The following is a 24401-nucleotide window of genomic DNA, read 5'->3' on the forward strand; positions in this document are numbered from 1 at the left end:
ATGAGTTCAGTATGGAGACCAGTCATTAAGTGTGCAGATGGATCTGGAGGCTGTGGGTTGTTGCGGTTAGATGTGGTGGGGCAGGAGAATCAGGTTCTGGGGACCAATGTGATGAGGTATGTAGCTGGAGCTTTGTGCAGGCAGTTCAGAATAAGATTCAGTTTAATATCACTGAAATGTCTTATGTCATGAAATTTGTTGTTTTGCAGGAGCAGTACATTGCAATATGTGAAAAAAAACTAAATTACAATAAGAAATATGTAAATTAAATAAGTGTAAGGAGAGAGTGAACAACGAAAACATGGTGAGGTAGAGTACATGGATTTATTGTCCATTCAGAAATCTGATGGAGGGGAAGAAGGTGCTCCTGAAACATGAGTATGTCTTCATGCTGCTGTACTACCACCATGATGGTAGCAATGAGAAGAAGGCATGTCCTGGGTGATGGGGTTCCTTAATAATGGATGCCACCTTTTGAGGCATCACCTTTTGAAAATTTCCTTGATGCTGGAGAGGCTAGTGCCCATTAGGGAGCTGGCTGAGTTTATAACTTTTTGCAGCTTTTTCCGATCCTATACCAAACGGTAATGCAACCAGTTAGGATGCCCTCCAAGGTACAACTGTAGAAATTTGCAAGAGTCTTTCATGACATACTAAGTCTTTTCAAACTCCTAATGAAATATATCTTCTGTCATTCTTTCTTTATAATTGCATTAATATATTGGGCACAAGATAGATGTTGCCACCAAGGAACTTGAAACTGTTCACTCTTTCCACTGCTGATCCCTCAGTGAAGACTGATGTGTGTTCCCTTGGCTTCCCTTTCTTGAAATCCACAATCAATTCCTTGGTGCAAGGTTGTTGTGACATCACTTAAGTCATTGATCTGTCTCACTCCTGTAGACCACCTGGTTACCATCTGAAATACTGCAAACAATACACCTGCCCATTCACCTCCTCCCTCACCTCCATTCATGGCTCCAGTCATTTTAGGTGAGGCAACCCTTCACCTGCAAATCTGCTGGGATCGTCTATTGTGTCTGGTGCAGTCTTCTCTACAATGCTGAGATCTGTCGTAAATTGGGGGACTATTTCATCAAGCACCTGAGCTCCATCCACCTAAAGCAGAACTTCCCAGTGGCCAAATGTTTTAATTCCAATTCTCATTCCTGCTCCAACATTTAAAAAAAAAGTTATCCCCCTCCTTCTTGTATTCCCCACTCTGGCCCCTTACCTCTTCTCACATGCCTATCACCTCCCCCTTTGTCTCCTCCTCCCTCCCTTTCTCCTGCGCCCGCACTGCTCTCCTATTAAAAATGTCTTCATGGACATTTTTAATCTTTCCCTGGCCCAGGCAGTTGTCCCCACAAGCTTCATGATTGCCACCATCGTGCCAGTGCCGAAGCATTCCACTGCCACGGACCTGAATGACTTCTGCCCAGTTGCACTCACCCCCATCATTGCAAAGTGCTTTCAGAGACTGGTTCTATCACATCTGAAATCCTGTCTGCCCACTACCCTGGACCCCATCAATTTGCCTATCACACCAACAGGTCAACAGAGGACGCCATCTCCACGGCACTTCACTCTGCCCTGACCCACCTGAACAGCCCCAACTCTTATGTCAGAATGCTGTTCATTGACTTTAGTTCGGCATTCAATACTGTGATCCCCTCCAAGCTGATCACCAAACTTTGTCAGCTTGGTATCAGCTCATCCCTCTGCAATCAGACCTTGGACTTTCTGACTAACAGACCCCAATCAGTTAAGTTAAACAACCTCTCCTCCACTCTCACCCTGAACACCGGCATGCCTCAAGGCTGTGTGCTGAGCTCTCTTCTGTACTCCTTTTTCACCTATGACTGCGTTCCTGTACATGGTTTTAACTCCATAACCAAGTTCGCAGACGACACCACAGTGGTTGGCCTGATCAGAGGGGATGACGAGACAGCCTACAGGGACGAGGTCCAGCACCTGGCTGCATGGTGTGCCGACAACAACCTGGCCTTAACACCCAGAAGACCAAGGAGATCATTGTGGACTTCAGGCATGCTAGAAGCCACACTCACGTCCCCATCTACATCAACGGAGCTGTAGTGGAGCGTGTATCAAGCTTCAGATTCTTTGGTGTTCACATTTTCAAGGATCTCACCTGGTCCCTGAACTCCTTCATCCTGATCAAAAAGGTACAACAGCGCCTTTATTTCCTGCGGAGCATCAAGAAAGCTCACCTCTGTCCCAGGATACTGACGGACGTGTACTGCTGTACCATTGAGAGCATACTCACCAACTGCATCTCAGTGTGGTATGGCAATTGTCCCGTATCAGACCGTAAAGCTCTCCAGCGTGTGGTGAAAACTGCCCAGTGGATTATCGGCACCCAATTGCCCACCATTGAGAACATCTACCATAAACGCTGCCTGGGCAGGGCGAAAAGCATTGTCAAGGATACATCTCGCCCTAACCATGGACTTTTTACTTTCCTCCCATCCAGTAGGCGCTACAAGAGCCTCCGCTCCCACACCAGCAGGCACAGGAAGAGCTTCTTCCCTGAGGCTGTGACCCTGCTGAACCTCACATCACAGCGCTAAGCAGTATTGCACCCATATTGTACTGTGTCAGTACTTTTCTATTTGTGTGCTGTAGCACTTACTTTTTATTCGCAGTTATTTTGTAAATAACACTATTCTTTGTACTTCTGGTTAGATACTAACTGCATTCAGCACAATGACAATAAAGTTGAATCTAATCTAATCTATTGGATTCCTTCCTCTCTAGCCTTTTATCTTTCCTACCCACATGGCTTTACCTATCACCTTCTAGCTCTCCATCCCCTCCCCTCACCTTTTTAATCTGGCGTATTCCCTCTTCCATTCCAATCCTGAGAAAGGGTCTCGGGCCAAAATGTCAACTGTTTATTCATTTCCATAGATGCTGCCTGATCTGCTGAGTTCCTCCATTATTTTGCGTGTGTTATTCTTCCAACAATAGTTGTGTAATTGGCAAATTTATAGATGGCTTTTGAACTGTGCCTAGTCAGACTGATGGGTGTAGAGAGAGTAGGGCAGTGGGCTAAGTGTGCCGGTGTTAATCATAAGCAAAGAGGAGGTGTTATTTCCAATCCGTGCTGACTGTGGTCTCCTGGCGAGGAGGTCAAGGATCCAGTTCCAGAGGGAGGATGGATAGCTGAAAGCAGAGGTCATATACATAGGTGTCCGTACAGAACCCCTTGCACCTGGTCGGTAGCAAGGTGTGCAGGCGAGCAGGATGTGAGAAGCCACAGTGTTTAAACCCACAATGCATGCATGTATGTGTACATCGGGCAGCCACCTACACTTGTGCTGACCTATATGTAGGTATAAATATCCATACAGGAGAGACTGGTCTCCAGTTGTCTTTATCCCCCCCCATGCTGTCGATCAAGATCTTGCTCTGTGAAGTTCATGTGGTAGCTGGTGCAACAGTCCAAGCTTCCTCCACAGCCATCTCCTCCAGTGCTTGACAGGTAACTCCTGGAATCACTGTGATTTCCATCCAGAGACCTAGTGGTCATGATCTTCACCACACAACTTCAAGAAAAGTGCTGAGAGCTGTATCAGCCACTGCAAGTTGCATTTATTGCCTTTACTGTTTAATGCATCAATCTGAATGGGAACGGACTGCTGAAGTTTCGCTGCCCACAGAAATTGATCTCCAGTTTCTACTTGCTTTATGATATTGATCAGTGTATATAAAACCGATCCATTCTTAGTGAGCATTTGTGTCAAAAAAGGCTGCATCATTAGCCCAACTCCTCTTCTTAAATCTTTTTCACTGCAATGTTGCATGTTATCTCCAATAAGCACCCTGTGAGAGGCTGGTGTTAATTGTCAGAAGGAACGGGAAACTGTTCAACCAGTGGTGATTATGTGAACAATGCAGAAGAGCAGCAATACCCACCTGGTGAGGCTACAGACTGTCAACTATCACAGCTAAGCTCTTCTGCAATGGTTAAGTCAGATTAAACATATCTACGCGTGAACGGTGGTTGAAAATTAAACTATGAAACAGAACTCAAGCATGAAAATGCAAAAGGCAAGGGTGAAACATTTGCAACCATAAGTGTCAAGCTGTCGATTCATCTGTCTTCCCTTGAAAATCCTGCGCATCACAAAATTTGGTCTCCATCCAATTCAATTCGTTCCATTCCATATGATAGAAGTAGCTGAACACACCGGACGTAACAAAGGCAATTGGGCCAGGCAGTATCCCTGCTGTTGTGCTGAAGTCTGCTGCTGAATCAGCCGTGCCCTTCCACGATAGCTATAACATTGGTATCCAACTGGTGAAGTGATAAATAGCCTAGAAATGTGCTTTACGCCAAAAAAACTCTTTCCTGCCCAATTACTGCACCAACAGTCTATTTTCAGTCATTTCAAGTTGAGGGAGGTGTGGTTGGGGTAGTGTAGTGGTTAGCATAACGCATTACAATGCCAGTGAGCCGAGTTCAGTTCCCACTGCTGTCCGTAAGGAGTTTATACATTCTGCCCGTGAGCACGTGGGTTTCCTCTGGGTGCTCCGGTTTCCTCTGGGTGCTCCAGTTTCCTCCCACATTCCAAAGACATATGGGTTAGGGTTAGTAAGTTATTGGGCATGCAATATTGGTGCTGGAAACATGGCAACATTTGTGGGCTACCCCCAGCACATCCTCGGACTGTGCTGATCATTGACATAAACAGCACATTTCATTCGAAGTTTCAGTGTATATGTGACAAGTAAACCTAATCTTTAGATTGATCCAAGGTGAAATTGATAATGCGATCAGAAACTACCTTTTGACCGCTTCTTACTACTTCAGCTTCAGGCTTTTGATGCTAAAGTTCCAAAGGGGAATATTACTGTTTTAGCACCAAAACTCCTTCCATGATAATGTCAGGAGCAGGAACGTTCATCAACAATTGTACTGTGTTTGCTATTGTTTGTAACTCCTTAGATTGTGCTTTATATAGATGCATATTGATTTACAATAAAGAAAATATTCAAAGTTAGCCATAATAAATAGTAATGCCAAGGCTAGAGCAACATAAATATTGGCCAGCAATTACGTTCAAGTTCCTCCTAGTAACAAACTATCCTAAGAATTATATTTTTGTTTCTTCATCAATAGTGGGCCAGATCCTTGTGGCATGGCTCAGTTTTCATTGTAAGGATTGCAACTGTGCAGAATCTGGCTCCCTTCACCTCAAGGACAGTTGGGGATGGGTATTACCGGTGATACCACACCCAGTGCATGAATAGAAGTACCTTTCAATAGAATTTTAACACAAGGAGACACTAGTTCTGTTATTGCTGCTTTGTCTTTTCCCTTCACTAACTATATGGTTTTCAGGGCTTTTATAAGATTACCACAGGTGTCTGATTATATCAGCATTCTAAATGCTGAAAAGGAATATATAATATAGTCCTCAAATAATACTGCAGGAAGAGAAACTGGTTCACTTTACACCAGTAAAAGTTTACATTATTTGCTATAGTATTTGTATGGCAATAGAAATAAGAATATCAATAGAATAGCAGTAGGTTCTCCCAGATTATTGTGTTACTTTTACTACAATTTCTTAATTCTGTGATAGTCTCAAATTCTATTTCTTTGTTGCCCCCCCCCCCCAAATGTCATGGAATCTAGTATACAAATAAGAGATGGGAGCAGATTTGGCACTAATTTTATGGTGTCATCTTGCAACCAATTGAAGTGAACTTTAATTCAGTCAAAAATGTTTAAATTTTATAGTGTTGTAATATGAAGCAGCTCATTAAATAACATCACAAAATCATTTGCCACAATGATAGTCTATGTGTAGAACATACATACCGAGCAAGCTCTTTGGCTGGAAATAATCAGCTTTTAGTGAAGGGCTGCAAATCTAAACTTTACTGAGGTAATGTAACCCAACTGTCGTGATTCAGAACCAGATGCTCAGAGAACCAATTAAAGAAATTATTTGGAGATGCATTATAAAAACATACTGACCTTTGTTAAAATCCTTGCTCTTCTCATGCCCTGACAATAATGTACGCATATTTGAAGTCACATTTGAAAGCTCAGTTTTTTTCCCCGATTGAAACTTCCACTAATGCTTTGTTGTAGCAAGTACAGAAAAGGAGGGATGGATAATGAGGGCTTAATTTATTCTTTCTGTAGATGTAGTACAGATAAATTCAGTTTGGATTTTTGCCAGGGGAAGTGTAAAGCTGGAGCCCTTTATCCTGGCTCTTCAGTCTGCTAGTATTGTAAATAACTCCCTGCTGATTCTGATGCAGTCAGAAATTCCAGCGGGATATTGCTTCCATAAATGGAGGATCAATGCTTTCAAGTTTTCTGCCCTAAAATGTACTTTATTTCCCGAGTGTACAGTTACTCTTTTAATACTGATGAGAGAGTGCTGTGTTACGCTGCTGCTCGGGTGAACCTCAGTAAAGACCACTGCTGAGGTGGCCTTTGAAATCACATTCTTGCTAAACACGCACTCCTAAAGAAGATGGATGGTGGTCTCATCTGGAGCACAGCCAGCTCAAGGACATCATTATAACGAAGCAACAGTGCCACTACTTTCTTAAATGTTTGTGCAGAATTGGCACAGCATCTAAAACTTTGATAAACTTCTGTAAGATACACAATGGAGAGTATCCTGACCTGTTGCATCATGGCCTGGTCTGGAAACCCTAAAGCCTAGGAATGGAAAAGTCTTTAATACAGCCCAGTCTATCACAGACAAAGCCCTCCCCACCATTGAGTACATTGACAAGGAGAGCTGCTGCAAAAAAGCAGCATCCATCATCAAGGACCACCACCATCCAGGCAAAGCTGTCTTCTCGCAGCTACCATTGGGAAGGAGGTACAGGACCCTTGGGTCCCACACAGCCATGTCCAAAAACGGTTATTACCCTTCAACCATCAGCCTCTTGAAACAGTGTAGATAACTTCATGTCAACTCCAAACTGATTCCACAACCTATGGGCTCACTTTCAATGATTCTACAACTCCAATTAGATATGCTTGCTTGCTTAGATTCTCGTCTTTTCTCATTGGTTGTTTGTCACAATTTGTGTGTGGTTTTTCATTGATTCTATTGCATTTTGTTTTGTTCTGAATGCCTGAAGGAACATGAATCTTGAGGGTTGCTATATGGTGACATACACTTACTTTCATGATAAATTTACTTTGAACTTTGAACATTTGCTTACAATAAGTACATGGTGTCAGCATGGCATCAATTTTTCAGTTCCAAGTGTACAATTGATTTGAAAGGATATTACGTAGGACCTAGGCCTTCATAGTGTTCAGTGGTACCGAACTGGGGGCTCTATGCTGCAGTGTTTCCCCACAGTATCTTTGTAGCAGCAGAGGCACTGAGCATCAGTGAATCCCATGGATCTGCACCATTTTGCTGCATTTATTAATAGATAGTTCCTTGAATACCTGCAAGTTTTAAACAGGCCATTATGTGTCTTTCACCAAGCTCATGATATCTCAGCAGCAGTCGATGCTTTTCACATTTGTATTCCTGGAAACAACACATAAAACGCGGTGCAGCTGAACGGGACGAATCTCAGCAAAGACCATCTGATCCTTTTCTTGACCTAGGTTAACACTCACTGCAGCAGAAGCTGGATGGTGGTGTCATCCACTCTCCAGATAGATCCAGACATCGAAACTCTGAAGGATCTTACAGTGAAGATTCTTCGCACTGCAATCCAAGTAAGGTCTTAGTGCGTGAGAGTTCTGTTGATGAGCCATTGTGGCAAATGATTTTGGCAGTCTGCTTGGGGAGCCGTCTCTCAGGATCTGGCATTTTCTTTTCTTGCAGAGCTTTGTGACACGTGAGGTACAGATGCTGGAATCTGTAGCAACACACAAGATGTTGCAGGAACTCAGCAGGTCAAGCAGGATCTGTGTGACCAGTATTTTGGGTCAAGGCTCTTGATCTGGATGCGGTCCATTTCTCTCCACAGATGCTACCTGACCTTCTGAAGTCCTCCAGCATTTTGTTTGTTCCTCTTTGGTTGCTTTGTCAGGTGTCTGGAGGCTTCTGTCAATGTATAGTTGCCTAAGATGGCAGGAGAGGATCCCATCTCCTCCTTCCCACTACCACACACAGGCACACACAAACAGGCACAGGCACTGACACACACGGACAGGCACAGAGGCACACAGGATGACATAGTGAATAATGATGTTTTTGTATCACCCCTGGATAAAAAGAAAACAAAAGTGCTTAGAAGGTTTAATTTAGTTTCTCATTTTGATGTGTCTCAAGAATTGATTTTTCTTTTGACCACCTTTTGCTTTACTTATTTAATTTTTAAAAATTCTTATTGTAATTTATAATTTTTATTATGTGTTGTAGTCTACTGCTGCCACAAAGTAATATATTTGACGACATATGCCAGTAATATTAAATCTGATTCTGATTCTGTCCTTGGTGACAGGTAACCAGAGAAAGTGGGCCTCCTCACATGAAGAGCTTTGTTACGCGCGTTGCAGTAGGAGAGTTTACTGCAGAAGGGGAAGGCAACAGTAAAAAGCTTTCCAAAAAACGAGCAGCAATAATTGTTCTTCAAGAACTGAAGAAACTTCCTCCCTTACCAATTATAGAGAAACCTAAAACTCATTATAAAAAGCGCCCAAAATCTATACTAAAGGTAAGAGTACTCATGCAGTAAATTATGTTTTTGTTGAAACAGAAGGAACTTCAAGTTTTTTAAACTGGAGCTGCAGCTGGATGACCTTCAGCTCATATGTGAAAATGAGAAGGGATAAGTAGGCGCTGCAAGGAGGGAGTCAGCCCTGAGATGCAGGAGGCAGGTACTTGGGTGACTGTCCAGGAGAGCGAAAGGAAATAGGCAGCCAGTGTAAAGTACCCCTGTGGCCGTTCCCCTCAATAATAAGTATACTGCTTTGGATACTGTTGAGGGGGCAACCTACCAGGGAGAAGCCGCAGTGATCAGGTCACCGGCACGGAGTCTGGCACTGTGGCTCAGAAGGCAAGCGGGAGTGAGAGAAGTGGAATGGAGGATTCCATAATTAGGAGCGGAAAGCAATTTCAGTGGATCTGAATCCTGTGTTTGAGCAGCAGAGTGACTGGCTGGATTGTGTGCTAGGGGACTGTACCATCGATTGCTGGACATTGTCGCTCAGGGTCTTGGACTATATATAGCTTTTTTGTTGAGTGAATATGCTTCTTTGCTCACTATTTTGATTATGTTGCTCGCTATTTTTGAACGTTTCCTTGCTATCTTGAATGTTTTACACCTTGGCCCCAGAGGGACGCTGTCTTGCTCAGCTGTATCTATGTATGGCTTGAATGATAATTAAACTTGAACTGAATTGAAAGAAACACCCGGATGGTCTGATGCGTCCCAGGTGCCAGGGTCAGGGATGTCTTGGTTTGGGTCCACAGCATTTTGAAGGTGGAGGGTGAACAGCCAGCAGTTGTAGTGCTTATTAGTACCAACAACATAGGTAGGAAAAAGGAGGCGGTCTTGAAGAGAGAATATAAGGAGTTGGGCAAAAAGCTGAAAAGCAGGACCTCCAAGGTAGTAATCTCTGGATTGCGGCCTTTGCCACACACCAATGAGGGTAATTTGGCAGGGGGATGGGGGGACAGAGTGATGGGACTGAGGACGGGCCCTTGGTGTACAAGTGGATGTAATGTGTAGTCAAACTGAGGAAGAACAGGCAAATGATTGGACATAATTTCAGTCAGTGGGATGAGTTAGTGTGTGGGTGGGGGGTCAAAGTCAAAAAGGGTTATGAATAGAGTACCCTGCCACCCCACCAGCGATAGGATTCCTCTTGTCCTCATCTACCAACCTCTGCGTCCGGTACATAATTCTCCGTAACTTCCGCCATCTCCAGTGGGATCCCACCACCAAGTACATCTTTCCCAATCCTCCCCTCACCCTACTTTCTGCTTTCTGCAGGGATTGCTCCCAATACGACTCTCTTGTCCATTCATCCCTCCCCACTGGTCTCCCTCCTGGTACTGATCCTTGCAAGCAGAACATGTGCCACACCTGCCCCTACACCTCCTCCTTCACTACCATTCAGGGCCCCAAATAGTCCTTGCAGGTGGGGGCGACACTTCACTTGCGAGTCTGTTGACATCTTCTGCTGTATCCAGTGTTCCTGGTGTGGCCTCCTGTATATCAGTGATAACTGATACAGATTGGGAGACTGCTTCGCCGAGCACCTGCACTCTTGTCTGCCAGAAAAAGCAGGATCTTCCAGTGACAACCTGTTTTAATTGTACTTGCCATTCCCATTCCGTTATGTCAGTCCATGGCCTTCTCTACTGCTGACGGGCAATACCTTGTACTTTGTCTCGGTAGCCTCCAATGTGATGGCATGAACATCGATTACTTGAACTTCTTGCAATTGTTCCCCCCCCCGCCCCCAACCATTCCCCGCTCCCATTTCCCTTTCACTTTTTCTCCCTACCTGACTCTCCCTCTGGTACTTCTCCCCCTTCCCTTCTTCCATAGCCTTCAGTCCTTTCCTGTCAGATTTCCCCTTCTCCAGCCCCTCATCTCTGTCACCGATTGACTTCTCAGCTCTTTGCTTCACCCTGCCCCCCTCTCCTGGTTTCATCCGTCACCTGCTACCTTGTACTTCTTCCTCTCCTACCTCCACATTCTTACTGACTTCTCATCTCTTTGTGCCAGTACTGATGAGGGACTCGGCCCGAAATGTCGACTATTTACTACTTTCCACAGATGCTGCCTGGCCTGCTGAGTTCCTCCAGCATTTTGTGTGTGTTGCTTTGATTTCCAGCATCTGCAGATTTTCTCTAATTTGTAATGATTACAGGTCTGAAGGTGTATGCAGTACACAGAATAAGTGAGTGTTGTTGCGAGTACTGAGGAGAAGGTGCTTGGAAAGTTGAAAGGTCTAAAGGTAGATAAGTCACCTGGACCAGATGGTCTACACCTCAGGATTCTGAAAGAGGTAACTGAAGAGATTGTGGAGGCATTAGTAATTATCTTTCAAGAATAACTAGATTCTGGAATGACTCCTGAGTACTAGAAAATGGCAAATGCCACTCCACTCTTAAAGAAGGGAGAGAGGCAGAAGAAAGGAAATCATAGGCCAGTTAACCTGACTTAAGTGGTTTAGAAGATGTGGAGTCCATTATTAAAAATTATGTTTCAGGGTACTTGGAGGCACACGATAAAATAGGCCAAAGTGAGTATGTTTTTCTAAAGCAGAAATCTTGGCTAACAAGTCTTTTGGAATTCTTTGAGGAAATAATAAGCAAGGTAGAGAAAGGAGAGTCAGTGGATGTTGTTTATTTGGATTTTTAGAGGACCTACAACAAGGTCCCACTCATGAGGCTGCTTATCAAAATAAGAGCCCATGGTATTACAGGAAATGTATTGGCATGGTTAGAAGATTGGATGACTGGCAGAAGGCAGAGGGTGGGAATAAGCATGGCCTTTTCCATTTGGCTGCTGGTGATGTACCACAGGGGTCAGTGTTGGGGCCGCGTCTTTTCACATTGTATGTCAATGGTTTGGATGAAGGAATTGATGACTTCGTGACCAAGTTTGCAGACAGTACAAATATAGGTGGAGGGGCAGCCAATGTTGAGGAATCAAGCTGTCTGCAGAAGGACTTGGATAGATTGGGGGAATATGCAAAGAAGTGGCTGATTGAATATAATGTAGGGAAGTGCATGGTCCTGCTCTTTGGCAGAAGGAATAAAGGACTGTTTTCTATACAGGCAGAAAATTCAAAAATCAGAGGTGCAGAGGGACTTGGGAGTCCTCATGCAGGATTCCTTAAAGGTTAACTTGTTGGTTGAGTTGGCGATAAGGAAGTTAGGTGAATTTTTTAAAAATATTAGCCAGTTCTCTTTTCTCATGCTCTCTTACATGTTCTCGCTGTCTCCACAACTATGCTCATTTCAAAGCTTTAGTGCACCTTTATTTGTATTCTAGTTCTCTAACTAACATAAGAAATAGGAGCACGAATAGGCCACCTGGCTCATCGAATCTGTTCCGCCATTCCACTGATCTGGCCATGGACTCATCTCCACCTGCCTGTCTTTTCCGCACAACTCTTAATTCCCCTACTGTGCAAAAATCTATCCAACCTTGTCTTAAATATATTTACTAAGGTAGCCTCCACTGCTTCATTAGGCAGAGAATTCCACAGATTCACCACTCTCTGGGAAAAGCAGTTCCTCCTCTTCTCTGTCCTAAACCTACTCTCCTGAATCTTGAGGCTATGTCTGCTAGCTCTAGTCTCACCTACCAGTGGGGAAAAAACTTCCCTGCCTCTATCTTTCCTATCCCTTTCATAATTTTATATGTTTCTGTAAGATCTCCTCTCATTCTTCTGAATTCTGTGAGTACAGTCCCAGGCAACTCAATCCCTCCTCATAGTCTAACCCTCTCATCTCTGAAATCAACCTAGTGAGCCTCCTCTGCACTGCCTCCAAAGCCAATATATCCTTCCTCAAGTAAGGAGACCAGAACTGCTTGCAGGACTCCAGATGAGGCCCACCAGTACCCTATACAGTTTCAGCAAAGCCTCCCTGCTGTTAAATTCAATCTCTCTAGCAATGAAGGGCAACATTCCATTTGCCTTCTTGATAGCTGGCTGCACCTGCAAACCAACCTTTTGTGGTTCATGCACAAGCACTCCCAAGTCCCTCTGCACAGCAGCATGCTGCAATTTTTACCATTTAGATGATAAACTGCTCTTTCATTTTTCCTTCCAAAGTGGATGACCTCACATTTACCAACATTGTACTCCATCTGCCAGACCATTGCCCACTCATTTAACCTATCTATATCTCTCTGCAGACTCTCTGTATCTTCTGCAGAATTTGCTTTTCCACTCAATTTAGTATCATCAGCAAACTTGGATACACTACACTCAGTCCCCTCTTCCAGATTGTTAATGTATATTGTGAACAGTTGCGGGCCCAGCACCGACTCCTGTGGCACATCACTCACCACTGATTGCTAACGAGAGTAACACCCATTTATCCCAACTCCCTGCTTTCTATTAACCAATCCTCTATCCATGCTAATACATCACCCCCAACTCTATGCATCCTTATCTTATGGATATATGTGGCGCTCAAAATATGACAAATTACTGATACTTTTAATTGCTTTAATGAAAAATTAACTTGCGACCCTCAATGACTCTCAAGAGCTTTGGTTTAACAATAATGTTTTTATGCCTAAGAGTGAAAACTGAAAGTGCTAACCATTGAATACCAGAGAAAATGGCATTTCAGCCTGAGATCAAGTCTCCTTAACCTATAGGATTCTGAGTTATTGGGGTCTGATGCACTGTTGTTTAGCAGCCCTCTGAAGTTTTTGACTGTAACGTGGAATTTGGAAGCACACTGCAAATTAGGTGTCCACAGGACTTGCTGATTGAATCCAGTGGTGATTCCACAATAAACTGAGCTGAAGGGCTGAATTTCATTTTCATTCTGCCCTTCAGTTTTACGCCAGCCAAGGAGGGTGCTCTAGAGGTAATATCCATTCATTTGTATGGGGTTGCAAACCTTTGTTAAAATGATTTTTTTTTGGTTTATAATGTGAAATGAAGATATCTAAACAATGTTCATTAATTTGCAGCACTGGAGACGCAGTGGACTGCAGATGCCATCCCTTTCTTTTCAGATTCCATAATCTGCACCCCTTTGACTCTTAACAGTCACCTCCCTGTCTCTGGTAATGTCTCCACCCTTCCCTCTCCCAGCTGGATCCATCTACCTGTCAACCCCTCTTCACCTAATTCCACCAATCACCTACCAGCCTATATCACCCTTCCCCCTCACCTCTTTATATTGGCTATCTTCCCTCTACGTTCTCAGTCCTGATGCAGAACCTCAACATGAAATAACGACCATCCCTCTGGCCTCCACAGACATTGCCTGACCTGCTGTGTTCCTCCAGCAGTTTTTCTCTTTTGAAATAGATTAATATTCTTATGTTTTGTTTTGCATTTTTCAAATCAAAATAAGCTTTCAGTGCCTCTGAAAATCAGAAATGTTTAAAATTAAAGAAAATGCCATTGCAAAAATTAGCCATCAAAGGTTGTAAGTAAAATTATTAGCCTCACATTTAAGTGGGGTTGCTGTCATTAATTGAGGCATGAGATCTGTCTGTCACTGCTAAATTATCTTAGTCTTCTCTTTCCACCAGTGCAAATACACTCCATTGTGTGCTTTCTATTTCATGAATTATTTTTGTTACAGACGAGTCCAGAATATGGCCAAGGTATGAATCCCATCAGTCGATTGGCCCAGATACAGCAGGCAAAGAAAGAGAAAGAACCTGAATATCTTCTTCTATCGGAGAAAGGTCTTCCTCGTCGCAGAGAGTTTGTTATGCAGGTACATTGCCTAGTTGCCTTACAGAATTATTAAGCATAATTTATCTTTAGAATTGTCTAAAACAAACTCTACAGAGGCAGCATCTTAATTCTCATGTTTCCTGGAAGTTCAGACCACATTAAGGAGTACCTCTATACTTTTCGCACGTAGAACTATGAACAATGACATTAAAATGGTAACTGACTTAATTTGCACATACTTTATCATTCTAACTCACTGAACTTTAGTCTTCAGCACCCAAAGAGAATTCACAGAAAATAGTCATAAACATAGAATTTTAGAGCACAACACAGAAACAGGCCCTTTGACCCATTTAGTCTGTGCAAACTATTATTCTGCCTTGTACCATTAACCTACACCTGTATCGCTCCCATCCATGTGCTTATCCAAACTTCATTTAAACATTCAAATCTAACCCGCATCCGCCACTTCCGCTGGCAGCTCATTCCATGTACTCACCACCCTCTGAGTGAAGTTCCCCTTAAATATTTCACTTTTCACCTCGTAATCCACAACTTCTAGTTTGTCTCATCCAACTGCAGTGGAAAAAGGCTGCTTGATTTACCCTATCTATACCACTCATAATTTTGTATACCTCTATCAAATCTCTCCTCATTCTCCTACACTTCAGGGAATAAAGTCCAAACCTATTCAAGCAACACACAGAAAATGCTGGTGAATGCAGCAGGCCAGGCAGCATCTATAGAAAGAGGTACAGTCGACGTTTCGGGCCAAGACCCTTCGTCAGGACTAACTGAAAGAAGAGATAGTAAGAGATTTGAAAGTGGGAGGGAGGGGGGAGATCAGAAATGATAGGAGAAGACAGGAGAGGGAGGGATGGAGCCAAGAGCTAGAAAATTGATCGGTAAAAGGGATATGAGAGGATCATGGGATGGGAGGCCTAAGGAGAAAGAAAGGGGGAGGGGAAAGCCCAGAGGATGGGCAAGGGGTATAGTGAGAGGGACAGAGGGAGAAAAAGGAGAGAGAGAGAAAAAATTAAAAATAATAATAATTAATAAATAAATAAATAAATAACGGATGGGTACGAAGGGGAAGTGGGGCATTAACAGAAGTTAGAGAAGTCAATGTTCATGCCATCAGGTTGGAGGCTACCCAGATGGAATATAAGGTATTGTTCCTCCAACCTGAGTGTGGCTTCATCTTGACAGTAGAGGAGGCCGTGGATAGACATATCAGAATGGGAATGGGACGTGGAATTAAAATGTGTGGCCACTGGGAGATCCGGCTTTCTCTGGTGGACAGAGTGTAGGTGGTCAGCAAAATGATCTCCCAGTCTGCGTCGGGTCTTGCCAATATATAGAAGACCACATTGGGAGCACCGGACGCAGTATATCACCCCAGCCGACTCACAGGTGAAGTGCACCTCACCTGGAAGGACTGTCTGAGGCCCTGAATGGTGGTGAGGGAGGAAGTGTAAGGGCATGTGTAGCACCTTATATTTCGTCTGGGCAGTCTCCAACCTGATGACATGAACATTGACTTCTCTAATTTCTGTTAATGCCCCACCTCCCCCTCGTACCCCATCCGTTATTTATTTATTATTTTTTATTCCCCCCCCCCCCTTTTTTTCTCTCTTTTTTCTCCCTCTGTCCCTCTCACTATAACTCCTTGCCTCCTCTCCATCCTCTGGGCTCCCCTCCCCCTGTCTTTCTGCCTAGCCTTCCTGTCCCATGATCCTCTTCCTTCTCCAGCCTTGTATCCCTTTTGCCAATCAACTTACCTCCATCCCTCCATCCCTCCCCCTCCTGTCTTCTCCTATCATTTTGGATCTCCCCTTCCCCCTCCCACTTTCAAATCTCTTAGTATCTCTTCTTTCAGTTAGTCCTGATGAAGGGTCTGGGACCGAAATGTCGACTGTACTTCTTCCTATAGGTGCTGCCTGGCCTGCTACGTTCCACCAGCATTTTGTGTGTGTGTTGTTTGAATTTCCAGCATCTGCAGATTTCCTCGTGTTTACGTTCCTAACCTATTCAACCTTTTCATATAACTCAGATAGGTAGGTGACCAAAACTGCAGATGCTACTCCAAATTCGACCTCACCAACGTTTTATACAACTTCAACACAACATCCGAGCTCCTGTACTCAATACTTGATTTATGAGGGCCAATGTGCCAAAAGCTCTCTTTATGACCCTATCTGCCTGTGAACTACTTTCAAGGAATTGTGGATCTGTATTCCCAGATTCCTCAGTTTTCCCGCAATCCTTGATGCCCTAACGTTCACTGTGTTAGTCCTACCCTGGTTTGTCATGAATCATCTGCAGTTCAACATCAGTAAGACAAAGGAGATGGTGATGGACTTTAGGGAGGCTAAGCCTGCTCTGCTCCCTGTTACTATTGACGGTGAGGATGTGGATGTGGTGAGGACCTACAAGTACCTGGGGGTGCTCCTGGATGACAGGCTTCAGAGGAGCACCAACACAGAGGTTATGTACAAGAAGGGCCAGAATCGCTTCTACTTCCTGAGGGAACTTAGGTCATTTGGAGTATGCAGGCCTCTCCTTAGCATGTTCTACCTGTCTGTTGTTGCCAATACAATCTTCTGTGAGGTGGCGTGCTGAGGCAATGGCATTAACATAGGTGATGCCAACGGGCTCAATAAACTAATTAGAAAGGCTGGCTCTGTTATAGGAGTCAAACTGGATGCACTGGAGGCTGTGGTAGAACAAAGGACCCAATGCAAAATCCTCACAATTCTGGACAATGTTTCTCACCCTCTGCATGCCACTTTGGCTGAACAGAGGAACACTTTTAGTAAAAGACTAAGACAACTGCACTGCTCCAAAGAATGCTATATGAGGTCATTCTTACCCTCTGCCTCTGTCAACCTATAGCCAGGGAAGTGATGCCCCCTCCTGTTAGGCTGTTTGAGGTAACTTATTTTTTATTCTTTCTTACTTCTCTTCTAATATTTGTATATCTGTACACTTGTAATGCTACTGTGACACTGTTATTTCCTTTGGGATCGATAAAGTATCTATCTATCTATCTATCTGTCTGTCTATCAGAGTGTAACATCTCACAGCTGATTGTATTTACTTCCATCTGCCATTTTCAGTCCCATTTTTCCAGATGGAGCTGCAAAATCTGTCTGTTGTGTCCCCTCCCCCAATATTGGTGTCATAAAGAAGCAAATCATAACAGAATGTGCAATTTAGAATTTGAGAGTGGAATTGTCGGGGGAATTTTGAATCTCCCCAATCCTGGGGAAAAGACTGTTAATCATCTTTCTTTTGTAAATTTTTTTTTGCACCCTCTCCAGTTTAACCGGGCTTTTCCCATAACAGGGTGACCGAAACTATACACAGGTACAACCTCACCAATAACTTAAACAACTGCAACACAATGTCCCAATACCTGTACTCAATGCCCTGACTTATGAAGGCCAGCATGTTACATGTCTTTTTCACCACCCCGCCTACCTGTGATGCTGCTTTCAACAAATACTTTTAAACGCATCAAGCAGCAAGTTTGAGACAAGACTGCAGGTGCTGGGAACTGCAGCAAAAACATAAGCTAGAGTGCTGCACCAAGTGCTGGAGGAACTCAGTAGACCAGTGATGTCTGTGGGGGAAACAGACTGTCGATGATTTGGATTGAGACCCTTCACCAGGACTGGTAAAGCAGTGAGATTTTCAGTCCGGTGGTGATATGGTAATGGCCAACTGTTCCAAAGTACACTGCAACCAAACATTAAAAAGCTGAGTGGATCAATTCAGGGACTTGAAATTAGGGCGTGCATTTCCAGTGCCATTAGCCCTGCAGATGGATGCCTGGATTGGCAGACTTTAGTTATGAGGAGAGATTGAACAGGCTGGGCTTGCTTTCCCTGGAGTGAAGGAGGCTAATAGAGGTATATAAAGTTATAAAAGACATAGACAGGGTAGATGGTTAGAACCTATGGTGGGGACATCAAAAACAAGGGCAAAAGTTTAAGATGGAAGGCAGAAGTTTTAAAAGGGTAATTTTTTCTTAACTGTGGTTGATATCTTAGAGGTGGTGGATTTAGATACAATTACTATGATTAAGAGTCATTTAAACACATAGTTAAATAGACAAGGTATGAGATACTGTCCTAACTCTGGCGACAGGACAGTATCAGTTAGATGGATGTGGTAGCTTGAAGGTCTGTATTTGTACTGTATGATTCATGGTACCCCCTCCCCCCACCCCACCTCCATGCCCCTAGTTCCAGATTCGTCTGCAAAGGAAAATATCTTTGCAATTCATCTCCTTCAGAATCTTAACCTTTCCATCAGTGGCAGCTCCACCTGCCCAATGGCCAAATACCATTCTGTATCTTCATTGCCCTGACCATCCCACTGTGTTACCACAGCCTGCAGACCAGCCCAGGTTCAATGTACAAAGCAAACTGGTCACGGTGCAATTCAGTATGTCTGCGCTCGGCAATCCTGGTTCAGATTTGCATTCTGTAACCCAAGCCAGCTGTGGATAGTGGGAGACAAAAACTGAAATGTTCTGTGATCAGTCTCACCCTCAATGATGGTGGGACCTAGCACGAATGCAAATGATAATCTGAAGCACGTGTCAGCCAGAAATGTAGAGTGGACAGCTTGCCCGTGAGATCCCCGCCATTGTATATGGCAGAGACCACACCCTAGGGAGATATCGCTCCACTGGATCATGCTGCCTTTTTATTCACCGCTGGCCTCACAGTAAACAATCAAACCTGTTACATGTTTCAAACAGTTGCTGCTTCTCCTTCCTTAACCTCACATTAAAGTAAAAACAAAACAGCATGTTTGAAAACAGATCAATAGTCCAGAAATCCTCTCCCCTAGAAAAAAAGTCTTTATCCAGTGAGGATAAATCCAGCCTCTCCAACCTCTCCTTATAAGTGCAGCCCTTCATTCCGGGCAGCATGGTGGTGAGTCTCTTCTGCACTCTCTCTGTTGCTACCGCATCCTAGCAGCAGGGTGGTAACCAGAACCACACAGTCTGGTCAGTGTTTTGTACAACTAAAACATGATGCCCCAACTCTTGTACTCAATGCCCTAGTCGATGGAGTCAAGCTCACCAAAAGCTGCCTGCACTACCCTCTGCACCAGTGTCACCACTTTCGGCAAGTTATGTACATCAACACTGCTCAGCCCCCTGCCATGTACTTCACATGTCCTACCAGAACTTGACTCTCCCAACTGCATTACCTTACACTCGTTTGGATTAAGTTCCATCCACAATGCCCATCTTCCCAGCTGGTCTATGTCCCACCATATCCTTCTTCATCTAGAACTCCACCAATTTCTGTGTCATTTTCAGACTGTTAATCATTACACTGTTGGACATAACCATGTGAGAGGGTGCCAACACAGTAAATTCACAGTATTCACATGTTTAACATGTTCCTACAGCTTTACCCTTTACCACATAATACCCTGCATTTCATTATGAAGTCTATATGGTGCTTAATGCAGTTCACACACATGTATTGCACAGCACAGAACACAGCTAACATGTACACATGTAGCACAGAATACAGCTAACAGAATACATGTAGCACAGCACTCACACTGTGACATGCATGGAACAATACTCAAACTGCTGGTGGAATGTTCCACTGTAATCCTTGTGGAAGTTGCTGATTCACAGGATACAGTACTGGACGTGAGTCCCACATTGTGTACATGTCTGGATGTTGTCTTTATCAAAGGAACAATATAGTTACATTTGAGAAAGTGCAAGGAACCAGGTTGGTTCTTAGAATGAACAACTTGTCCTCTGCAGAGAGCTTGTACAGAAAAGGCTTATAGTTTAGAATTTGGAGGAATAAGAGGTTACCTTGCTGAAATTTAGACAGGGAGAAAAGATGTACCACTGGAATTGATGCTATCTAATATGAACTAGGAATGCTAAATTCATTAGTCAATTCAGGTTTATTTTCATTTACCTATATACACGTATATCGTCAACTGAGACAATGTTTCTCTGAACCAGGGTGTAAAGCACAGTAGTACCCATAACATGTATTACACACAATAACTTAGGAGAGGAAGGATAAAACCTACAGAAGATTTATGCATAAATAAGCAAGGTAAAGTGCATAAATTAAATAGTGTCAGGTGCAGAACAGATTAAGCGGTGACACTTTGCATGCAATGCAGTTGGGAGAAGAAGCCTACTGGCCTGTTTCCCCACCAGTTTCTGGGTTATGATGATGAGGACTTTGGAAAAGAACTATAAATAGTTATTTTACAGCAAGAGTGTGTCACTACAGTTAAAGAGAACACAATATGTGTTAATATAGTTCAATCTAGAGTGGGAGATAAGAATTTTAAGTAAAACATTAGCACAAGTCATGTTAGAATGTTTAGTCCAAATGAGCACTTATTTATACAAGCACAGAGTATAAAGAACCAATGGAATGAAATGCCGGTGCATTCAACTGGAAGGGTTTGGCATGGAAACCATTGCTGTACTAAGGCTGCAGGACAGTAAACAGTAAGCACTAAATATATTTAAAGTTTGCAGAAAGGAAAAAAAGTTGGTGATAAGTGACTACTTTGTAATTAATGCTGAAATCACTTCGGCAATGAGGGAAGCAATAGCCAGAGGCAAGAGACACTGGAGATTTTATATATAAAATCAGTAAGAACAGAGAATAATTTAAGAGTCTGTGGTATCAAAGTGACAAAGATAAATGCACAGACTAGGTAATAGATAAGGTGGTTTAATGGGAATTTCAACTGCCATCCAATTTTGGATAAGCAGATACATTCACAATGACAGAACTTCTTGAGTTTGTTTGAGATAGCTTCCTGTGTCAATTTTTTTTCATAAGCAGTGGGACAGATTTATTCAAAAACCTAGCAAGTAACACAATATTTATCTGATAGTGACCATAATGCATTTGAAGCTGTTGTAGTGCTTGAAAGGAAGAACATAAAAGCAGCTACTGGGTTTCTAGATTTAAGAGGGTTGATTACAGTGCAATGCGGTAAACTGTTGATTAGATTAGACAGGTCTGTTCACAGGTAGGATAACAGATGATCTTGAGGGTATTGATAACCTTGAGAGATGAGAACCCTTCTGTTCTTTTTTTCAAAGAAATAAATAAGTAGCAATAGGGCATAAATGTAAAAGCCAGCCAGGAATCCTGGTGACTATAAAAACAGATGCAATTATGCTGCTTTGTAGGTTTTATGGATAAAGACATTACATTACAGGGAGATATTAACAGATTAAGTATGTGCCTCACCTGGATGGACTGTTTGGGGCCCAAAATGGTGGTCCCTGCAAGTGGAGGAGGTGCTGCACCTGCCCAATCACCACCATTAAGGGCCACAAACAGTCCTTCCAGATGAGTCAGCATTTCAACTGCAACACACAAAATGCTGGAGGAACTCAGCAGGCCAGGGAGCATTTATGGGGAAAAAAAGTACAGTCGACATTTCCGGCCGAAATCCTTCGGCAGTGCTAGTGAAAAATTGCTGAGTAGGTTTAAAAGGTGGGGGAGTGGAGAGAGAAACGCTGGGTGATAGGTGAAATCTGGAGGGGGATGGATGAAGTAAAGAGCTGGTATCAGTAGTGGGAAAGTCATTAGAAGGTACTCTAAGAGATTGGATTATGAGTATTTGGATTGAGAAGGACTGGTTAGGTAGAGTCACCAGGGCTTTGTGTGTGGGATGCGGCGTCTAACCAATCTTACAGAGTTTTTTGAGGAGGTTACCAGGAAAGTTGATCAAGACAAAACAATGTTGTCAAAATGAACTTTAGCAAGGCATTTGACAAGGTCCCGTGTAGGAAATTGGTCAGGAAGGTTCAATCGCATGAGGTAGTAAATTGGACTGGACATTGGCTTTGAGGGAGAAGCCAGAGAGTGGTAGGAGATGGTTGCCTATCTGACTGGAGGCCTGTGACTAGTGGAGTGCTGTAGGAATTGGTACTGGGTCTGTTGTTGTTTGTCATCTGTATCAACAATCCGGATGATAATGTGGCTAATTGGATCAGCAAATTTGTGGCTGCAGTGGACAGCAAGGAAGACTATCAAAGCTTGCAATGCGATCTGTGCCAGCTGGAAAAATGGCTGATGGAATTTAATACAGACGTGTGAAATGTTGTACTTTGGGGGTTCACCCAGGGTAGGTCTTACACAGTGTGTGGTAGAGCATTGAGGAGTGTGATAGAACAAAGGGATCTGGGAATGTATGTCCATAATTCATTGAAAGTGGTGTCACAGGTAAATATGGTCATTAAGAAAGTTTTTGGCTTATTGGCCTTCACCAATCAAACTATTGAGTACAGGAGTTGGGATGTTATGCTGAAGTTGTATAAGACATTGGTAGGCCTAATTGGCAGTATTATGTGCAGTTTTAGTCACCAACCTTCAGGAAAAAAGCAAATAAGATTGAAAATACAGAGTAAGTTTACAAGGATGTTGCTGGGACTGGAGCACCTGAGTTATAAAGAAAGATTGAATAGGTTAGAACTTTAGAACTTTATTTTCTAGAATGTAGAAGATTAAGGGGAGATTTGACTCAGGTATGTAAGATTATGAAGGGTATAGATGGGGTAAATGCAAACAGGCTTTTTCCAATGCAACTAAAGGTCATGGGTTAAAGGCGAAAGGTGAACTATTTAAGGGGAATACGAGGGGAAACTTCTTCACTCAGAGGGTTGTGAGTGTGGTGCGAGCTGCCAGCGCAAGTGGTGAATGCAATTTTGATTTCAAAGTTTAAGAGAAGTTTGGATGGGTATATATGGATGGGAGGGATTTGGAGAGCTACGGTCCGTTTGCAGGTCAATGGGACTAGGCAGTTTAGATGGTTCAGCATGGACTAGATGGGCCAAAGGGCCTGCTTCTTGCTGTAGTTTTCTATGACTAATATTCGCAATTGTTCTTGCTAAGTGGTTCTTGTTTCCATTTCACCACTTTAATAAGGTTTTATCGCCAGAGAATTTTTACCATTCCTGTCCCCGTACAGTATTTCAAAGGGAATATTACCTTTGCAATTTCCTGATTCACTCTTCTATCCCCACCATCCACTCTCCGGTTCATGGCAGAATAAGTTCATATGGTCACTTCTGTTCATGAGTGTGCAGTGCATATGTTAACCTGCATCATTGATTCCAATGCAGTGATGTTTTACCAGAAGTATCAGTTAATATTTTAAGTCAAAATTGGTCTTGAACTGCTAGACTTTATTCTCCTCCACTGTATATATCTTTTTCCCTACTGTCTTGGTTAATTATATTGTGAATTAAATTTGAAGTATTCTATGTTACTACTTAAATATAAAAAATCCAATTGTTACTTATAGGAAAATATTTTTTAAAATGGCGATGTTGAATGCCATTGTTAAATCAGACACATTAACCAAAATGGTGGAGATACACAACAAGTGCTTTTTTTAAAAAATGGTTCCTTATGGTTGTTACAGCTGGAGCTGGTGGAGTAGTGAGAATAAGCTCCCAGGCCCTGTTAAACGCACCCAGTGTTGTGCGTCTCAAATAGCCTTTAACAACCAAGCCTAGTGAAACTGTTTCTACTGACAGGAGAAAGGGCAAAGGCAGATCACTGGCAACTTAAAACCAGTCGCTTTGGGCAGATAGGGTCACCGGTGTGGTTGGCAGCTCAGGAAAACTGACCTCAAACCTCCACTGCCTTGTGGTTATACCCACTCTTGAGGAAAACTTCAGGACTAAACCCAGACGAAAAATCTGGAGCTGGAGTACCCAAGGCAGTCCTAGGCTGAATTGAATGCTGACTGGCAACTCCAGCAAGCCGCTGGTGCCAAACTATATTGCTGTCTGCCATTCCTGTGGATTCATCAGCTGTTTGGAGAGGGGGAGCCTACTGCAAGGGCAACAGCTTATTCTCCATATCATACTGCCCTGGTTTGCATTCCATGATTAAACCTGACCAACGGAGGGCTTCAATGATCTGATAGTCCTCAGGATATTAGAATGTGGTGTGGGGAAAGAGGTGATTACATCATCTGACAATGAAGTAACATTGTG

The 24401-nt window shown here is 43.2% G+C and overlaps 1 protein-coding gene across 9 annotated transcripts in view; it reads left to right on the top strand.

The window, feature by feature from the left end:
* Positions 1-24401, top strand: part of stau2 (staufen double-stranded RNA binding protein 2) — a 364656-nt gene that overhangs the window by 181722 nt on the left and 158533 nt on the right. For 8 of the 9 annotated variants that reach the window (XM_072253656.1, XM_072253677.1, XM_072253693.1 and 5 more), the window contains 2 exons: positions 8470-8682; positions 14265-14402. In XM_072253656.1, coding sequence (XP_072109757.1) covers positions 8470-8682; positions 14265-14402 — 351 coding nt within the window. The remainder of the gene's footprint in view (positions 1-8469; positions 8683-14264; positions 14403-24401) is intronic. The other variant, XM_072253702.1, reaches the window with a different exon arrangement.

Source organism: Mobula birostris, chromosome 1 (genome assembly GCF_030028105.1).
Source record: "Mobula birostris isolate sMobBir1 chromosome 1, sMobBir1.hap1, whole genome shotgun sequence".
NCBI classification, from domain to species: Eukaryota; Metazoa; Chordata; class Chondrichthyes; order Myliobatiformes; family Myliobatidae; genus Mobula; species Mobula birostris.